The sequence below is a fragment of the Filicampus tigris genome, chromosome 6, assembly GCF_054856515.1.
Source record: "Filicampus tigris isolate MCC_2025a chromosome 6, RoL_Ftig_1.0, whole genome shotgun sequence".
Classification (NCBI taxonomy): domain Eukaryota; kingdom Metazoa; phylum Chordata; class Actinopteri; order Syngnathiformes; family Syngnathidae; genus Filicampus; species Filicampus tigris.
In genome coordinates this window covers 1,649,316-1,670,648 of record NC_141222.1, presented here as the reverse complement: position 1 = coordinate 1,670,648, position 21,333 = coordinate 1,649,316, and the positions used below count along the sequence as shown (strand labels likewise).

Sequence of the window (21,333 nt, the reverse complement as noted above, 5' to 3'; positions counted from 1 at the left end):
CAACAGCGCTTACTATCTACTTACTTACTTATTGCCATCACGAGATATTCCCACATTTGAAGGGGATCAATTTCAGTACAAAGCATTTGTTAAGGCATTTGAACAAGGAGTGGAAAGCAAAGCCGACTGCTTGTATTATTTAGAACAGTTGCCAACACATGCCACAAGCAGGGACTGTCCCAAATGTTTGATCTGCAGTTTGTGATGGACAACATCCGACAGTACTTCACATTTCAAACATAAACACTGATGCGTAAAAATCAAAAGAGCTAGGAGCCCAGCAAACAAATCTTTCCCAAACATGTGGTCGTAAAGGGGTCGGAAAAGATTGTTGTATTCTCTCCATTATTCCTGTGCAGGTTAAGTCCATCCATAAAAACAAGGTTATACAAACTGTAACAATATGCGTTTTTGGATCCTGGTAGCACAGCTACATTCTGCTCAGAACATCTAATGAAACAACTGAACATTGCAGGAAAAATAAGTGGAGTCCGACTCCTTCAAGTTTAGGATGGAACAAAAACAGCAGGCTCTAACCAGACGCGGGATGCAATCCACCACCAGCTCAGTATAGGATCCTTTGGGTTTTTTGTCCCCAGTCACTCTATCCGCCAAGGTAATGCAACAAGAGCTCTGCAGGAGAAACGGTCATTGGGATGATGCTCTGCCTCCTGAAATCTCTAAGGAATGGGAAAGGTGGTTAGAGGAGATGAAGTTGTTGGCATCATTTAAAGTTGAAAGATGTGTAAAGCCAAATGATTTTGGTGAACTCATGCATAGCCAAATACATCACTTTACTGATGCAGATAAAGATGGCTACGGAGTTGTTACCTATATTAGGTTGAAGAGCCATAAAAATGGTGTTCATGTCGCTTTCCTATTGGGAAAGGGCAGAGTTACTCCCTGTCATGTTTTGCTCTATCCGCGCTCTGTCTCTCTCTATCTCTCTCTCTCTGTGTTGGTTGCAGCCCAGCTGGAGTGGGGGGCATTCCCTTCAGCTGTGCACCTGTGGCGTTTTTTCTTGTCCGCTTTTGTCGGATTTGACACTCCCTTGAAATCTGTAACAATCCCACGACTCGAACTAACAGCTGATGTCTTAGTTGTTAGGATTGATGTGATTCTAAAGGCATAGCTTCAACTTCAGTTAGACAAATCAATGTTTTGGACTGACAGCACATCTGTTTTGAAATATGTCAATATTGAAGACAAGCATTTACACACATTTGTGGCAAATAGGATTTCAGCCATAAGAGAAATGTCAAGCCCCTTCTCAATGGTGTCATGGGTTCCAAAGAAAACCCATCTGATGCTACATCCAGAGGAATGCGGGTGCCTGACTTCCTACAAAACCAACGCTGGCTTAATGGCACCGGTTTACTTTGGGAGTCTGAGGAAGACTGGCCCGCAAACTATGCCAATGTTAAAGTGGACTCTGGTGACCCTGAGGTCAGAAAGAATGTCATGGTGAATTACATTAACAGTTCTACCTGTGATGGAGGTGTCGAGCTGGAGACCCAAACTTGTGACCTCGAAGAAGGACTGGATTAGGGCTGATTTATAAAATCCTCAATCTCCTCATGTTGCCAGAACAATAAAGAAGACGATGTTCAAACTCTCATGCCACTCTTTATTGAAGAGTTATGTTGATGGTGTTCATATTAATGTATATGTGTAGATGTGTGTGATTTGTCTGTGCATGCGTGGTTTCTATAAATAGAAAGAAACAAATGATTACTACAATATGAAATATACAATTTGTAAATAACACAATCATAACATGATATAAAATAAATCCAGTAATGTACTAATATTATTACCAGTGTGTGGCAAACAAATAATAAGCATATCTCTCATGCCTAAATATGCAAGGTAAAGGAAGATTAATTAAACCAATAACACGAGTAATTTAGACACATTAGAATTAACCACCATAAGAATCAGTTATGAAAGGGGTTAATGGAGCCGAATAGACTGGAACATGCGTGACGCATGAGTGACTCATGTGAGAGGAGTCAGGAACACACGCACGAACGCAAATGATAGAAATAAAACACAAATTAACTAAATTATAAACACTAGACATTAATGCAGCAGAAGTGAAAGTAACATACATGCACAAAGTTACTAAAGCAGCAGATAAACAACATATTCAACATAAACTTACATTCTCATGGACGCACGAATGGTTAAAGGAAGAAAATATAACTGTAAGGAGAAGTACAGAGAGGAGGACGGAGTGAGTGGTACCAATGAAAGATATCTGCATACTGATTCTCAACATGGATGTGCTACTGAATACCACGCCCTGATTGGTGGAGGGACGGGAAGACGAATTATGATTGGTTGCTGGTTACTAAGCGGTTCCTAATGGTCACTTATGTGATTATATGGGAATAACACCTCAAGTTAAAGAACTAACTGAAATAGAGAACAAGTTTTCAAACACAACTCAAATATATACTATAAAGTCAGAACCTTGTTAACAGCCGTCCCCAACTTTGAGGAGCAAAGTTGTTGTGAGTCAATCGGGAATGTCTTGAGGAAGTGCAGGGAGCTTAATAAACTTTGCCACAGGTCTGATGTAGGATTTGTCTTTGACCTGTACTTGAGCAGTGCGGATCTTACCATCAGCACTGGGGAAAACGTCCGTGACCTTACCAACAGGCCACAAGGCACGTGGAAGCTGCTGGTCAACTACAAGAATGATGTCATCAACGCGTATGTCCTCTTGAGCCTGTTGTCACTTGGAGCGGCTCTGGAGGGATGGCAAGTAGTTCCTGATGAAATGGATCCAAAAGTGGTCCGCTATGACCTGACAATACCTCCATCTGCGGCACATGAAAAGCTCTGTCTCTGAGTACACAACTTGCGGGGTGGATGGGTCGAACCGCCCCATCAGCAGCATGTTGGGGGTGATAGATCCACATCTGAGGAGGTCTAGCCAAGAGGCTTGGAATTGATGATGCCTTCCACTTCGGTAATGGTGGTTCTCAGGACCTCCTCTGTGACAGTTTGGGATCCCAATATGGTGTGTAAAGCAGACTTGATGGAGCAGATTTCGCGCTCCCAGGAGCCACCGATATGAGGAGCACTTGGTGGGTTGAAGCGGAAATGGATTTGTTGACTAGCGAATTGTGATGGCAGGTCAGGAGCAAGGGAATTGAATGTGTCTTGGAGTTCTGAGCAGCCTCTTTTGAAATGTATGCCTTGGTCGGACAGCAACTCGTGAGGTTTTTCCCATCGGGAGATGAAACGGCGTAGACTCATGAGGAACGAATCAGTGTCCATGCTGGCCAGCAGATCTAGGTACACTGCACGTGTGGTGAGGCATTTGAATATAATGGCCCATCGCTTCTCATTGCGCCTCGCTATTTTGATGAGAAACGGTCCATTCCAGTGGAGTAAAAGGCGAGACAGTGTAACCTTAAATTGGAAGGTGGCAGGTCGGCCATTCTGGGTACAATTGGTTGGCTGCGCCATTTGCCCCGCAAGATCCAGAACCTTCTACGCAGTTCAGCGAAAACTCTCTCTGAGCCTGGATGGGCGAGTTTTCTGTCATAGTCTACAACGATTAGCTTTGTGATGAGATGATGAGGGTCTAGAACGACAGGTTGTACAGTATCTGAGCTGATGGATTCACAACATCTGAGTCGGCCTTCAACATGGATCAGCTGGGGAGCAGTAATGAGGCCACAGAATTTAGCTTTGCGCAGCACAGCTATATCCTCTGGGCAAGAGACGTCGGGACTGGAAGGCCAATGAGATTCACTGTTGTGAAGAAAGGCGGGACCCGAGTTCCAGCGGCTGTTATTCTGGATTTGTGAAAGGGTCAATCCACGAGTAATATCATCAGCTGGATTCCCGCTGGAGTGTACGTAGCACCATGAATTGCTCTCAGTTAACTTCTGGATGTCCGAGACTCTTGTACCGACGAACACCTTGTAGCGGCAGGAAGGGGACTACAGCCAGGACAACACAGTGGTGGAGTCGGTCCAGTAGATGATTTCAGCAATGGGAACTGTGAGCTCTCGTTTCAGGATGGCACCAAGCTGGGCTCCGATATGGGCAGCGCAGAGTTCCAGTCTTGGGATGGACTGCTGGCGGACTAGAGCAACACGGGAACGGGCCAACGGAAGGCCACCTGGATTTCACTCTCAGCGCCAACAGTACGCAGGTAGGCAACTGACTCGTAGGCCCTTTCTGAGGCATCTGAGAAGACGTGAATGCTCTGGGATGCAGCTGAGAGGTCGGTGTCTGAGTAACATAATAACGATTAATAGTAACATTGTGAAGCGATGGAAGTTCACTCACCCACACCTGCCAAAGCTGGAGCAGATCCTCTGGAAGATGAGGATCGTCCCAGTCCCTTTTCTTTCCCCAGAGGCTATGCACCAATATCTTTGCTCGAATTATGTACGGAATGAGCAGCCCGAGGGGGTCGTATTGTCTGGATAGCACTCTGTAAATGCTGCGCATTGTAGGCTCTGGTTGCTCAGTGTGGCGGACGCGATAGCTGAAAGTGTCTGTTTTGCAGTGCCAATGCATCCCAAGAGTGCGTTCTGGTGGATCTGTACCATCCATTGAAAGCCACAGTTCTCGGCTTTCTGATGTAAGTTCAAGTGGCAGGTGACGGATAATGTCAGGGACGTTGGTGGTACACTGCCGCAGTTCAAAGCCACAAGACTGGAGCAGGTTTTGGAGCTTTGTGACAAGCTGCTTCGCTTCAGCTACAGATAAAAAGCTTTGGAGGAGATTGTCCACATAAAAACAGCTCTCAACTGTCGAGTGTCTTCATCAGGACTACTGTGATCGGTGATGTGCTTTTGTAGGGCGAAGGTCGCGCAGAAAGGACTACAGGTAGTCCCAAAGGGAAGAAGCTGCCACTGATAGATGTCGGGCTTAGCGTTGCGATTCATGTCCCTCCAAAGGAAGCGGAGGAAGGGTTGTTCCTCAGAGAGGAGGCGGACCTGATGAAACATGCCCTTAATGATGCTGCTGACATCAATAGGATACTGTCTGAAACGGAGCAGGACACCAAGGAGACTTGAACCCAAAGCTGGTCCTGCGAGTAGATGTTCATTCAGACTGGTGTTTTGGAAGGTGAAGGAACAGTTGAAAACGATGCGGTCCTTGCCATTGTGATGGACCATGTGATGTAGAATATACCAGGAATTGCTACTATGCTCTTCGGGTGATGTGAGCCTTCAGACATAGCCTGAGTCCGCCAACTTCTTGATCCCTTGACAGTAGGAGGCAGACTTGGCAGGATCTTTGGCAAGATGACTTTCGGAGCCACGAAGGTGACTCATAACAGCTTCCTTCAGGGCATTAAGTGGGGGAAGAGTTTCCTTCCACAGCAGGGGGGTGGCATATCTTTGAACATTGTCAATCTCAACTCTGACGGTCTTCTCCTCTAACAATCTGATAGCTGCATTGTCCTGCTTGGATCTGGTAATGAGCTTCTCACTCCGATAAGGAAAAATATCCATCTGCCATAATCGGGACACATGACTGAGAAGGTCGGTAGAGGGAGGCGACGTGTTGGTTAGGAGACATTGAGGCGTGTAGGACTGGTGCAGCAAGACTTTGGCAGGGCCCTGCAGAGTTCATCCTACACGAGTCTTCAGTGCTGCTGGACCCCCTGGTGTACCTAGGTTCACGGGCTCCACTGGAGTGAGAAGATTAGGATAGTCTGAACCAATGAGAAAGAGTGGCTGGGCTTGACTGAATGAATGGAGTGGCAGGCCCTTAAATGGCGATAAGTTTTCTTCAGGGCCTCAACAGGATGAGAATGCTTTGAGAGACCAAGCTCTGCTGCAGTGAAGGCTTTGAGAATGCGAAATGATTTGTGAGGATGAGCGGTTGAGGATAAGGAGAAGGACACTGACCTTCCTGACACAGTTTTCAGGTCTTGACGGAGTGCCAGGTTCTTACTCGGCCTCTTGAGGTGTAGTGCTTCCTCAGCATTGTGTAGTATGATTGTTCGCTCAGAGCCGTCATCGAGGATGGCATACATCTCGAGTCTGTGCATGCCATTGTGGAAAAGAACTTTGACGATCTTCAGCAAAACACTTCTGAGATCTGGGTCTAGATAGTAGGTAGCGGGCTGGACGGTCTCTGGAGCTGGGTTTGGATTTGGTCGTGGTGGCAGAGTTGATCTCATGAAGTATGTCAAGGTGGGTCTGGTTGCATTGTTGACATTTTGCTTTGAGATAACATTGAGCAGCTAAGTGATTTCTGCCATATCTCCAGCAGCACTTCCCAGTTTTGATCCAGGATGCTCGCTACTCTGTAGAGAACTCCTTAAACTGCGAACATTGATTGAAGTAATGCTGCTCATTATCACAGAAGGGGCAATACTTCTTAGGTGTATCGAGTTTGGTACTCATCTGAGTTCGGACTTGCGATGAAGACTCAGGTGGCTTTTGGAGCAGGGTCGGAGCCAAGTAGAACTGTGGTAGGACGTGCACCGAGGTTCTGCTGTTTGGCCTTTTGGACCTTCTGGCGGTTCTCGCGTGAGGGCCTTGAGTATGAAGCTGTGAATCCTCATCCTGAACGTGGACTTCATATTCAAGCCAATCAAAGAAGTGCACCAACGTAGGTATTGGGGTGCGGATGGGATGGACATGACTTTTAAACTGTGCTCTGAGCTCATGAGGAAAGCTTGGAGAGAAGACGCAGTGTGTGTGATCCACATTCTCCGCCCTGCCTTCATTGCCTAGTTGCTCTAGCTGCTCTAGCATGCCGACCAGAGATCTGACTTGGAGGCTCAAGAGACGAAACCCTCGGCTGTCCCCACTACGGATTGGAGGCTGGGTCAGAACTTCATTGATACACTGCAGAGCTAGTTTGTGTGGCTGCCCATACATTTTGAACAGAGAGAACCATCATCTTAGAAAACGGGGTTGAACTATTACTGTAAGAATCAGCGATGAGAACAGCGTCTTTGAATTTGATGTGATCGACCAGTATTTGGTACTTGAATCGCTCCGTTGCATCTCTGGGCAAGATATTGTCAAGGGCAATCTTAAGGCGGGCGAACTGGCATGGATCATCATTGGTGAAACAAGAGATTTGAGGCTTTGGTCCTCTGTATATATCTACAGACGATGGCCCTTGAGTAACTGTGTATGGCTCCACATGCTCTGGAGTGTTCTGAAGCCCTGGCTCATGGAAATGTAGGTATGACACCGGAGGCATAGGTTCATCAGCTGGAGGAGGAGGTGGTAGAGGTTCAGTTGATGTTGATGGAGGAATTGGCCATGCATCAGGCCATGGCGGGAGTTCATCCAATGGGACTCTGAGATTTTGATCTGGAGTGGATGTTGTCTCAGGAGGATGAAGAGCCACATATGAGGTACAAGTACTGTCCTCACACTGAGCCGAATGCTTTGACCTCAGGAAGAGAGAGTTGAAGAGATTCTGCATATCTCGCCTGAGCTGATTGTTTTCTTCCCTCATCTCCTGCAGAGCTAACATGACTGCTTCGGAGCTGAGATACTGAGGTGCAGGTCTAACTGCAGGTGAAGAGATGACTGGAGCTGGTAGCTGCTCCCGGAGGTTGAATAGCTGCTCCCATGTCAGAGTGGTCATGGAGTCTGAGAGAGGGATGATGATGTGGTGGAGGAGTCACCAGGAAGTCATCGAGGTAGCGAGGCCGTACTTCACAGCGAGGGCAAGCGTTAGCCAGCCATCGTAGAGCTGAGGAAGTCAAGGATCCAACTCAAATGACCATGCAATGGAGGTGTCGGGCTGGAGACCCAAACTTGTGACCTCGAAGAAGGACTGGATTAGGGCTGATTTATAAAATCCTCAATCCCCTCAGGTTGTCTGGCCAGTAGAATAAAGAAGACGATGTTCACACTATCATGCCACTCTTTATTGAAGGGTTATGATGATGGGGTTCATATTAGTGTATATGTGTGGATGTGTGTGATTTGCCTGCGCGTGCGTGGTTTCTATAAACAGAAAGAAACAAATGAATACTACAATATGAAAGCGTATGTAAATAACACAATCATAATATGATATAAAATGAATCCAGTGATATACTAATATTATTACCAGTGTGTGGCAAACAAATAATAACCATATCTCTCATGCCTGAATATGCTAGGTAAAGGAAGATTAATTAAACCAATAACACGAGTAATTTAGACACATTAGAATTAACCACCATAAGAATCAGTTAAGAAAGGGGTTAATGGAACCGAATAGACTGGAACATGCATCACTCACGTGAGAGGAGTGAAGATTACACACACGTACGCAAATGATAGAAAAAAACACAAATTAACTAACTTCTAAACACTAGACATTAATGGAGCAGAAGTGAAAGTAACATACATGCACACGTACAGAGAGGAGGATGGAGCGAGTGGTCCCAACGAAAGATATCTGCACACTGATTCTCAACATGGATGCGCTACTGAATATTGCGCCCTGAAAGGTGGAGAGACAAGAAGACAAATTATGATTGGTTGCTGGTTACTAGGCGGTTGCTAACGGTCACTTATGTGATTATATGGGAATAACACCTCAAGTTCAAGAACTAACAGAAATAGAGAACAAGTTTTCAAACACAACTCAAAAGTATACCATAAAGTCAGAACCTTGTTAACACTACCAATGCCATTGACTACCTCATGGCTTACTTTTCTAACTGGAAGAAGCTCAAACTGTCAGTAGCTTGATTTCTAAGGATGAAAACCGATTTGCTGAACGTTGTTCAACAGAGAAAGCATTTGGGGGCATCTGATATCCAAACTGGTCAAGTGAAAGGACAGAAGGACATCGTCATGCCAAAGGAAAACATTTTGAAACCAAAAGGTCTGATGGATGTAGAAACGGCTATTATTCGTTATTGTTAGCAGCAACGGTTTGAAGATGAAATTTCCATCCTTCTATCTGGAAACGGCACAGTGAGCAGACAGAGCTCCATTTACAAGCTGGACCCACTTTGGGAGGAAATACTAATGCCAATGCAGCTGTTAGAAAGATGATGTTGGAATGCGTTTTCTGCAGACGTTATCATGGAAAAGCAATGCTGCAAAAGATGGCAGATCTTACGAAGGAAAGAATTGTTTCAGACCTACCTCCACTTACAAACACTGGAATGGATTATTTCGGATTTATAGGAGTAAAGAGAGGCAGAACAACTTGCAAACGTTATGGTGTGAGCTTTACCTGCTTGCCGAGTAAAGCAGTTCATTTGGAAGTTGCAAGCTTGCTTGAGACAGACTCCTGTATCAATGCAATATGCAGATTCATTAGCAGAAGAGGTCAAGGGGCATATATCAAGTCAGACAACGGAACCAATTTCATTGAAGCCGAAACTGGCATTAAAAACTGGCGGACATTAGTGCAATTGTGCAGTCCTGCACCTGAGCTCATATCGTGCAATACCCAATATTCCCCACTACTGTAATACCGTGCAATACTCAACATTCCCCACTACTGTTAGTCTAGTTTTATTTTTATCCAATGCTGTCCCTTACATTTCACTATAGCACTGCAGCACTGTCACTTACTTAAGAGTATTTTTCCTCTGTACTATGTACAGGCCAAAATGAGTGTTCTTCATACTTTTTATGTAGATGTAGGTTGGTGTGTATATACATGTGTATATACACATGTTACTGCGTATATTTACATAGGTTTGATCCTAAATGTTTTCCGTCAATGTTATACATTAATGGCCACATTATGCCGCCGTCCCTGTGTGACCTATATCTTTGCTGCTGTAACAATGAAAATTTCCCCACTGTGGGATCAATAAAGGCATTCTTATTCTTATTCTGAGAGAGGCTGTTGCTACTTTAAATCATGAATGCATTCAAGGAGCTCTAATTCCAGCAGGAGTTGAATGGAGTTTCAATCCGCCAGCAGCATCTCATTATAGTGGAGTTTGGGAACGTATAATACGCATGCTACGATGTATTCTCAACTCTGTCCTTCGCCAGCAGCTGTTGGATGACCACACTTATGTGTGAGGTAGAAGCCATTTTGAATGATCGTCCCATCACAAAGATGTCTGATAACGCAAACGACCTTGAACCTCTCACACCAAATCATCTTCTGCTTTTGAAGGGAAAACCAGCCTTATCTCCTGGCCTTTTTGATTCCTCTGACATGTATGTGAAGCGTCGATGGAAACAAGTTCAGTATATTTCAGACTTGTTTTGGAAGCGATGGATTCGAGAGTATCTGCCATTGTTACAAGAAAGGCAAAAGTGGAACCAAAGGAAGCGGAGTTTAACTACTGGAGACATCGTTGTTATCATGGACTCTTCTGCCCCACATGGTTCCTGGCCCCTTGGCAAAGTGTTAGAGGTTTTCTCTGACAAAAAGGACATGGTGCGTTCTGTTAAGATACAAACTAAAACAATATTATTGAAGGACCAATAACTAAACTATGTCTGGTTCAATAGGTGTAAAAAGAATAATGAATTAACATTGTGTGTGTGAATTAAGATTCCACATTATGCTCTTACTAGTTTGTGTTTGAATTGTTCTGTTTTCCAGCAATAACAATTAGGGGCCGGTGTTTAGGGGCAAATTATGTTTGTGTATAGTGTTGTACAATGTATTTCTTGTTTTTGGTTTAATTGGTTAGAAAGCCTATTTAAGTAAATATCCTTTGCCTGTTGCATTTTTTTTTTTTTTTTTAACGCTGTGAAGGCAACAGGTGATGCGTGTGTATGGTCATTCAACCATTGGAAAGACTGGAGTTTATTGATAAAAGAAGAGCAAAAGGATTGGTTATTTCAACAAAATAAACGGACCTCGTGTTCAACAGGCAAGTTTGTGTCAGACTTTCACTCATCATCACCATTGCAATAAAGCGCGAGAATTAAAACCTTTCGGTAGGACACAACAGTGGCAAAGCGTTGGCTTAGCCTTACCAGTAAAGGTAAAATATTAACAATGTCTGCTGTTCATATGACTTGCAATAGGGATGTAGTAAACATCTGTTGAGTATTTATAACAGAAATGTATATGATCGTGTTGTTTTGAAAGCCCAAAATTCCACCAGACCCATCAACACTGGCTGAGTAACAAAAATACGAACACCATACAAGGGTTGAATGAATAACAATGTAATTATGCTTTGTTTCAACAATGCAACAATACTATTTTTCAAGGCTTCCACTAGAGTTTGAAATTAATCATAATGTAGTTTTAACACCTGTGGTGAATATGTTAATGAAGACTAATAACATCACTAGAAATTGGATTTGAGCAGGCAATGCCATTTATTCATGTGATCATAAAAAGACATATTTCAAAACATAGTTTATGTGGTTCTAATACTTTTTTATAGCCTCTAGGATAGACCGTCTGACTTAACGTAACTATTTAGTAGTTGAATGGACAATTGCAGTTCAAATATGTTGCATTCACCTCTAAAGCTCCAATTCTGGAATTTCTTGCCAATGCAAAAAAAAAAAGAAAAAGAAATGGTCAGAAAGAAGAACAAAAATCACTGAATGAAAATATAAACACTGCATTTTGCTTGCTCACAATTTCTATGAAATAATTTAGAATATGTATAATGTCCTACATGTTGTACAATAAATAAATAAAATGAAGTTGTGCTCAAACCAGAATTAGCACGCCGCACGACTGTAAAGCAATCCTTTCGGTGTAAAACTGCATGATGCTGAAGGAAAAACAATATTTTTGCTAAGTACTGTATCTGATTAGGTTTAGTAGTAATCTGTAAATAAATAATGTTATTGCACAACATTTCCATCTTTTATCACAATAGAAACATTTCGGGGTTATTTCCACTTCACTTGTATCTGAAAACAAAACAAAATCCACCACCATAATTATGTAATGATTTGATGACAGTCATAATACACATACTGAGAACATTAAGAATGAAAGAGTGATGTTTATTTTCTCTGCAGCATTGACATCCTGAAGTACATCATCTATGGACTTGCAGCTGGATTCTTTGTCTTTGGAGTGCTGTTGCTGGTGGAGGCATTTTTCACCACTGGAGCAATTAGGGATCTGTATGGAGAGTTCAAGATCACTGCTTGTGGACGCTGCCTGACTGCATTTGTAAGAAATCTTCGGCTGAAGAAACATAATAGGACTTCACATTTATTTTCAGGCGTTTCAACTCATGCCACTTCAGAAATGTGTGCTTTACATCATTGTAGTCAACTGTAAGCATATCCTATGGATGCATGAGCCTGATAAAGCAAAAGTATTCATTGATCTCTGAAACACAAAGGTTTAATTTGACTTTGACATCACGTAGTAACTAGCATGGGAGGCATGACAGGAAATTTTAAGCTGTGTCGGCGACACATGACAGTTCAAGTTTGAAAAGAAAAACAATAGATGACTAATTTATTGATGCTACAGAAGGAGTTGTTTATTTTGGGAAATCCTACAAGGCTATGGATGAGATAGACATGAAGCACAGTTTTGGAGAGTGTTGCCTGTGACTTTTGGCTACAGTCTTGGTCTGTGTCCACATGCACAGGACATTTGCATTGCTTTACTAGGAGATGAGTCTTTTTAGCTTTTTACCTCCCTCACACACACACAGACAGCTCTGTGGCCTGTTGGAGAATACCATTGGGCAAAACAAAAGGCAAGCAGAGAGAGAATAGTTATCGGAAAAGGAGGCACATTATTGTGATCATCCTCACACACTACACCCTTGTTATATTCACATGAAGTCAAGTTGGAAGTTTGCGAAGAATAAATGCAAAATCTAAAAAGGCAGACAAAGCAGAACAACAAATGGTACAAAAATGTGTCCTGCAGGAAAACCCCTCTAACAACTAAATAAAATTGAACAAACATCTGCATCTTAGTAGGCGATTCAATTACATTTTTACTTTAAGATATTAGTTGTGAAAAGGCCTTTAAAGGTGGAATTTGCAGTATTAAAACTGCTACCAAGATTTGACTGTTGCCTCACTTCACTATCCCACCCTTGAGTGTCTGACCAAAGCCACACCCCTCACTAACGCAGACAAGCGCAATTCGCAAACATGACCATTAAAAATATGTTTTTATGAATGTGCATAGGTGCTAACAATCACAAGAGAGCACATATTCAGCTTCAACGAAATAGGAGCGCTAGAAATGTTACTGTAAGTTAGTACAAAGTATTTGCATTGTAAACAAGCAGAAATTAGCCATAATACTTTGGTAGTATGACTATCTGTATTTGTAGTTGAGTGTTACTGTAACACTCAATGTTACTAGTTTGAAGTTTTATTCTTTCGATCATACAATTCATTAAAAATCAATCAGAGATCATACACCTACCTGTCGAGGAGGAATATTGCTAATTCCGCTTTGCTTCTGAATCTTCTCAGCTGCCTGAGCTTTCTTCACTCTGCTTCTGTCTGCTAGTCGAATGCCCAGTTTTTGGCCAACAAAGGCTGGCATTTTTTCCATTTTACGGAGGTGGATATGCCACTATATTTTCAGCAAAATTCCTGAAGCCCAGGTAATCAATCAGCGGGAGGTCATGTGGTTGTACCCACTGAGAGTGTGATATCAAGTGCACTGCAAATCATTGAAACCTCGTCAGTCATGCTTTGTCTCGGATTGGTTGTTTTTCATCCGGCGTGGTGGTTTATTGCAAATCAAACCAGGGGCACAAGATTGGGTCAGAGAGGCCTTTTTTTGGGGGGGGGTCACAGATCATTTTACTCATGCATGACTGTGTCTGGTCATACTGAAGTTTGAATGAATATGACAACCAATGATATTTTGGAAAACTGTAAACTTTTATAAGAAAAACAATGACAGAAGGGAGTAGTGGTTTAGGATTTGGACAATTGTCTCTTTTAAAGACTAGAAAAGCACAATTCATAAATTTAGTTTTGTGTTACTGATTGCCTTCTGTCTGTTCAGCTGATGTTCCTGGCCTACCTGTTTTTCCTGGTGTGGCTGGGTGTGACAGCATTCACCAGCCTGCCGGTCTTCATGTACTTCAATGTTTGGTCCATGTGCAAGAACACCAGCGTGGTTGAGGGAGCCAATCTCTGTCTGGACCTCCGCCAGTTTGGTATGTGACATGAACAATCGCTGGTTCTTGGATTAATGAAAAACACTCATGTCTTGAAGGTTACTTCCACCTCAGATAAACAATACCTAGAAGGGTTACAGGTGGCCCCCGACCCCTAATATTAAACATGTGTCCCTAACAATAATCAAAGTACCTGAACCTCCACAATCTGTAATGGATATACAAATTGGAATTCATCTAAGTTGTATTTAAAAAACAATACAGTTCCTCTTAAGATGAACCACAAAATGGGCCCTACTTTCGTTCCAAGCGCAAGTCTGGCATACTGTGCGGCGCAAATGTGCAAGGAGTGAGCCCGGTCAAATTTTGGGCAATTTCATAGACCGACGCTGCTTGGCGCAGTTAGAAAGAGGCTATCTGCGGCATTTGGGCATCAACACAGCTGATGCCAATGTCTCCAATTGATCAAGCGGCGTCTTTCGCTCCCTTTTATGTGGCGCACCTGACTCGACCTGTGTCTTAGATATACGACGGAAGGTGGAAGAAATCCTCTCTATAGCATTGGGGAGGTCGAAGCACAGAAAGTACATATTTACGGAACTGCAAGCAGACCTTCACAGGTAGATGATGTTAAATTGGCGGAGGAAGTCGCAACTATTGTGAATGATTCCTTCCACGGAACACAGAGAACTGCTGCCCAGTGCAGGAAGCGGTATGTCCCCTTTCTGCAAGCCACTGGGGGCAGTTGCCCAGTATCATCACTGTCAAAAGCTCCCCTTTGTTTTTATATACAGTGGAACCTGAAGTTACAAACAACCTTTTCTAGAAACCTTTCAAGTTATGCACACATTTTTTGTAGAAAACCTTCCTCTGGTTACGAATGTTGCGTTATGCAAACTGTCCCAGCATGGATGAGTGGATAGATCAGTGCTGTTCTTCTCACGCTATAACCATCATTGGCTCTGTGCGTAACTCATTGTGATAGTTGTGCTGTTATATTTGTACTCTGAATTAGACCTCAGTAAGCCTTAAAGGTTACTATTGGCTGTAAACTCCCCCAAAAAATCCAAATAAAAGTCAATGTCTCCTCTACGGCACAAACTAGAAATCTGTTGTGTATGCAGCTTGCACACACGCTTCTTCCAATCACAGTTCTAACAGCGGCTGGCTACATTTTTGAAGTGGCAAAAAGTTGCACATTATGCATGGTATATACAGTGTGTACTTTATCGGAGAGTCTATTAAATTGGAAAAAAAAAACAACAACACAAAGCCCCATCTTCTTCCTGCGGCAGAAAACGATTTTGTTTTCTGCCTAGACACACACGAGTCTTCCAGTCACAATTCTAACAGTGGCTGTCTAGATTTCTGATTAACGTGGTAAAAAAGATTTCCAAGAGTATTTTTTGTCTCAATTGACCTTCCTTTGAGTAGGTTGACTATCTGCAGCATCACATTTGTGGGGTCGATTAAAAGCTCAAAATGGACAGAAAAAGGAATTTCCATGTGAAACTCAACAGTTGATTCTAGTTCTTAGAAATTAAGGCTACGTCATGCAAGAAATTGCCAAGAAACTGATGATGATCCTACAATGATGTGTACTATAATAGCTAAACTATTTTCAACAGTGCTAATGATGATTGCACAAGGGTTTTCTAATATCCTTGAGCATTCTGACGAAATGGGAAAACTCCTTGTACCTTTAGAACACTGGCGTGATAGTCGCTGGAAATGGGCCTCTATACACCTATGTAGATGGTGCAGAAATGCACACACACATATAATATATATATATATATATATATATATATATATATATATATATATATATATATATATATATATACACACACACACACACACATTAGAAAAAGGCAACCAAAAGAAAAAAACATACCTGATCTTGTTTTCCCTGTATTTTATATGTTTTTGGATCATTTCAAATTGTGTACGCTGTATAGCAATTTTTGTACGGGGAAAAAAACATTTTAACTCATTTTTTGTTGGACCGATCTCGTCTTGCCCATTTCGGCTCTAATCCGGAGCGTCCGTTAGCGATTTCGACTGCAAACTTTGGCCGACCTTCACGAGCAAAGCTCGCCTTGCCCCAACTCCACAGTGTTAATGGTGCACGACCTCCCCCTCCTGAGATGCCGGACTTTGGACCAGAGTTTCTTCAAAGCAGTCCAGAAGTCATTTTTCACAGCATTTTTTTTCGGCGACCTCACAATCACGCCCTCCCAGGTCTCACTGCCATTGCCCACAGAGCAATTAAGTCTCCCAGCAGAATGAGGGAGTCCCCAGGGGGAGCACTCTCCAACACACCCTCCAAGGACTCCAAAAAGGATGGGTACTCTGAGCTGCTGTTTGGTGCATAGGTACAAACAGTCAGGAACTATCCCCCGCCACCTGAGGGCAGAGGGAGGCTACCATCTCATCCACTGCGGTGAACCTCAACTTAAAGGTACCAAGTGGGGGGGCAATAAGTAGGCCCACACCTGCTTCTAACTGTGGCCAACTCCAAAGAATAGAAATTAGTCTAACCACTCTCAAGAGGACTGGTACCAGAGCTCAAGCTGTGTGTGGAGGCGAGTCCAACTATGTCTAGTCATAACTTCTCTGCATCACACACCAGCTCGGGCTAATTCCCTGCCAGAGAGGTGACATTCCATGTCCCTAGAGCAAGCTTCTGTAGCTGGGGATCAGGTCAAGTTCCGCCCAGCCCACCTGCCTGCAAAATAATAAGTGTTTTTTTTAATGGCAGTGGTTTAAAATTGTTTGGAAATTCGAACAAAGTGTAAGTCAACCAGCGTCACAGAAGTGATTGTGGTCAAAATTGTACATGTAAATTATACACACAAAAATCAAGATAGCATTTATCTTGACCAGGTTTCTGTTCATCAGGTGCTGTGACCATATCTGAGGAGAGGAAGGTTTGCACGGGGTCTGAGAAGTTTTTCAAGATGTGTGAATCTAATGAGGTAAGAACTGCTGTGTGATTTAATCTGCCCCAGATGTTAAGTGATACATGAATACATGAAAAATGTACATATTATTTCGACTCTTGCAGCTGGATTTGACCTTCCATCTCTTTGTGTGTGCATTGGCTGGAGCAGGAGCTGCTGTGATCGCAATGGTGAGCACACAACTAATTACAGAGTCCTTAAGGAAAACAATATTTAATTTAGACCAGTACCACACCTCTTGTCCAAAGTCAGTTGAGATAGGCTCCATCTCGCCCACGACCCTAGTGACGATAAGTGATACAGAAAAGGGATGGATATTTAATTGACCATATATGTTGTTTTAAAATGTAAGTTTTCAAGTAGGTGCGCGGCTAATTGTGCAGATGACTACATCACACTCCCTTTTGAAGCCAGCATGGGGAGTGCCTGGTAAGATGTCTATAGTGTGAGTGAGTCAAGCTGTGCAGATATCTTAATTGATGGTTGTCATTCTTTCGGAGATCCATCTCTATGTGGTATACACTCAATAGCCACCTACTAACATCATCTTACCTCTTTGTCTTTGCTAGCCATAGTGTAAAAAGCAAAGATTTATCACACACACATCCTTCTATTTCTGCACTTGTTTATCATTCCCTAGATTCAGAGGGGGCATTCATCCCAGAAAAACACTCCACCCACTCACATGCTGATTTCAGAGGACCAGGTTTCAGTGTTTAAAAAATACCAGCTATATGTTGGACATCTAATCTACAGAAATAAATCATGTGTACACAGTTAGGCAGCTACAGCATTTTTTTTCCCTCATGTGAAATTCTAAATTCTGATGAATTGATACAGAAAAGCCAAGATTGCTATTTCTACAATCATTTATGTAATGAGCAACAAGGAGTATGTATCATTGACTCAATTCATGCTTTCATAATGACAAGAAGTTGTGTGTCGTAAAGTATTTAGAAAGAGTAGCATGCTGATGTGGTGGTTAAGCATGTCTGCCTCACAGTCGAGAGGTTCAAGAGTCTTGTTTGGTGTTTTCATGTCCTCCCTAGGCTTTTCTCTGGCACTCCGGCTTCCTCTTACATTTCAAAATTATGCTTGGTGTTAAGGCCGGGAGCGCATAACCGCGTTTCTACCACTAGAGCCGGGAGTGCTGTTGTGTCTTTCTACTAGGGCTGTTCAATTTAGCCTAATAAGAAAATCCCGATTATTACCGATTTCTTTGTAAAATAAAAAATAATGAAAAATGAAGTATTTTGAATGTCTTTTATTTAAACTTAATTTTTCTTTCTTTGAACTCAAAATGCCAATCAATTTAACTTAATACACACAGAACAATCCATTGGGATTAACAGCATTTTACTTACACAATAGATTTCAGATCTGTTCTTAATCAAACCAATAATGAAAGAAGAAAGTACATATACCATCTGAAACAAAATCATCAACATGAGAAAAGGTAGACAGTCAAGTCAGTAAACCAAACAGTCTGTCAGCAAGTAATTTTGCCAACCAGCTAGTGACTAGCCTTTCACCTTTCTCCCTGGTCATACTTAAACATAAATCAATGATTACTGCAAAACTGTCACTCAATAATACAATGCACTGTCAAGCTTAAGTACGGATGCATAGTCCGTTTGGACCAGAGGTCCGTTGTAAAGGAGAAAAAAAAGTGACGCCTTTCAGATGTTGAGTTACTTGCTCACGGCTTGTACTGTACATGCGGGGCACACACTAGACTACAGATCTATTTTTGCCCGATTTATTAACTAAAAGCTCACTTGACTGAGCAAATAGCAGAATCGGCGGTAGCCATGGATGTTGTCGTTGTTTCGGACTGCGCGCTCGTGGGAGGAAGCGGAAATGCAGAGGAAACTACGGTGGCTTAGATAGACCCTAAATAACAAAATTGAACGTGCTGATTTGAACGATTTTAACATCGTTTTATCCAGAAAATTTGGTTACGGTTCAAAATCGCTTAATCGAACAGCCCTACTTACTACCATTAAAGCCGGGACAGTGTATACGTAATTTTCTTTTTTTTTTTAAATCCAATTCTCAGTCTCTTAACCAATGAAAGGCATCAGAAAAGCGTCCGCGGGCTCATGACACGTCACATGTAGATACACTTCGTTAGCCCGTGGAGGATGTTTCAGAATTCTTTCGAGTCATAATGGCGCACGCCGTCGATCGCGGGACCTCTGAAATTAATAACAGCAGTGATATAGATGATGCGCCAGTAGAACCAGTCGAAGGTGATATATGGTTAAGATATATGTTTGTAGACAATGACAATTTCGACGGCTTTGTAACAGAATAGAGGATGGTAATTACCACTCGATTTTTTAAAATTAGAAATTGTTTTTCTCTTGCAAAGACACTTTGTGTTTACATCTTCATTTGAAACAGTTCGAGTTAATAAACATGGGCCTGTGCGAAAGCCACATGTCTAAGGTCTCAAATTGTTTTGGAATGATGTTTCTATCTGCTACAGGGGCTCAGATATTAATTATTTTGTCAGTGTTGAATTTCTGGGAAAACTTTTGCGGGTAATCCCAAATACGACCTTAGGTTTTGGGGAGCTGTTGAGGCAGGCGCTTTAGGCCTTAATCAGTTCACTGAAGACTCTAAAACAGACATGTCCAAAGTCCAGCCCAGGAGCCAAATGCGGCCCATGGCAAATTTTATCCGGCACACAGCGTCTGTCATAAAATTAGTAACGTGTGGCTTGTAGCCCCGTTGACAAGCGTATAAAATACAGTGATCCCTCGCTACTTTGCGTTTCAACTTTCACGCCCTCAGTGCATCGCAGATTTTTCAGAAGCATTCATAAATTAAAAATGAAACAACACAGCCATATCGGGAGCTATATTGCAGAAAGACGCATTGTTTCAAAGATATGAGTTGACTCTGAAGCTTTGTACGTACCCGCAGGCACTCATGAAAGGCGGTGACTGGTTCCCACTGCGAGATCGACCAACGAGAGCACAAGTGGATTTACTTTTTCCACACACTGTACTGTACGTGAGCTGACTCGGTGCATGTCATCGCAGCCTCTCGCTTAGTCTCGTCCACTATTCAAATGTGCCGTTGATTTAGTCAGATTTAAGCCGGATATCCAAAGGACTTTATTGATGTTGTTGTGCAAAGATAAAGTTAATGCATGATTCCCCCGGCGGCCATGCTTCTTCTTCGTTTTTGAAATGAAGTAGTAGGAGAAGAAGAATGAGGGAAGAAGAAGAAGCGGCCGCTTTTACTTTCACTTTTCACGACGGCGACAAGCGTTTTAAAGTGCAGGATTGGATAAATTACACTATGACATTCTAGTTAAGGTAAGTCAATTTTATGATAAAAATTAAAACTTTAACATAGGTTTTAGCGAATGTTCCGTCGTGCTCGTCAGCTGTCGCGGTCGGTCGAAGCTAAATTCTGATCACAGCCTGCAAGCTTGGTATTTATATTTTTCATTTTGCATTTTTATAGTTAAATAGATTGTTTAACAAATATTTAGAAGTGTAAATGTTGGGGTTCGCAACAGTGTCATATAAAATAATAATCATAATCATAAGTCCGACTCTACTTTGCGGGTTCACTTATTGCGGCGGGTTCTGTCCTCCCATTAACCGCGATGAATGAGGGATCACTGTATACTCCAAATGCAATTTCACATTTATACACAAGAGAGCAGCAGCACTCTGTCCAACTTCATAACCCTATGTGACACTTATCTCACATTTCAAGGCGATAACAAAAAAAAAGAAAAGTTGACAGCGAGGGCCGACAATTTAAAGTGGATGTCAACCCAACACTAGTTGAAATAAGGCATACTAATAAATATTGCGTTTGTGGAATCACACACACAGACATCACAAATGCTCAGGGTTGACTTGTTTTCTTGTTGATTGGTCATTACCTGAGCCCTGAGTAGTTGTGATGTTATTTTCTGTCGACAGAAATGACAAAATGGCCACCCCCTAAGATAGCTAAAAAGGTGTGGATTTTGCTGCTTAACTCATATTCCACAAACGCAATATTAATCAGAATGCCTTGTCTCAACTAGTGGCCTACATAGAACTTTTTCTGGAAAAAAAAATGTTTGCGTTGACTTCCGCTTTAAAATTTTGTTTATGAATAAGATTATCTATACACGTTTATAAAGGAGCACATCTGTTGGTACTTTCCCTTTTTTTATTGGTATATTAAATAATGTGTCTACATGTGACGCTCATACATACAAAAATTTGAACATTATTTTAACACCATTTTTGTTTTTATTGGGATATATGACTGTGAATAATCTATTTGTGTATTAATGTGATAAAATTATTTCTAATTTATAGAGAACAAAGGGTAGGACTAGTT

The 21,333-nt window shown here is 42.2% G+C and overlaps 1 protein-coding gene across 1 annotated transcript in view; it reads left to right on the top strand.

The window, feature by feature from the left end:
* Positions 1–21,333, top strand: part of gpm6ab (glycoprotein M6Ab) — a 57,430-nt gene that overhangs the window by 29,651 nt on the left and 6,446 nt on the right. The window contains exons 3-6 of the mRNA XM_086032571.1: positions 11,916–12,072; positions 13,894–14,047; positions 16,913–16,989; positions 17,079–17,144. Of these exons, the coding sequence (XP_085888697.1) occupies positions 11,916–12,072; positions 13,894–14,047; positions 16,913–16,989; positions 17,079–17,144 (454 nt within the window). The remainder of the gene's footprint in view (positions 1–11,915; positions 12,073–13,893; positions 14,048–16,912; positions 16,990–17,078; positions 17,145–21,333) is intronic.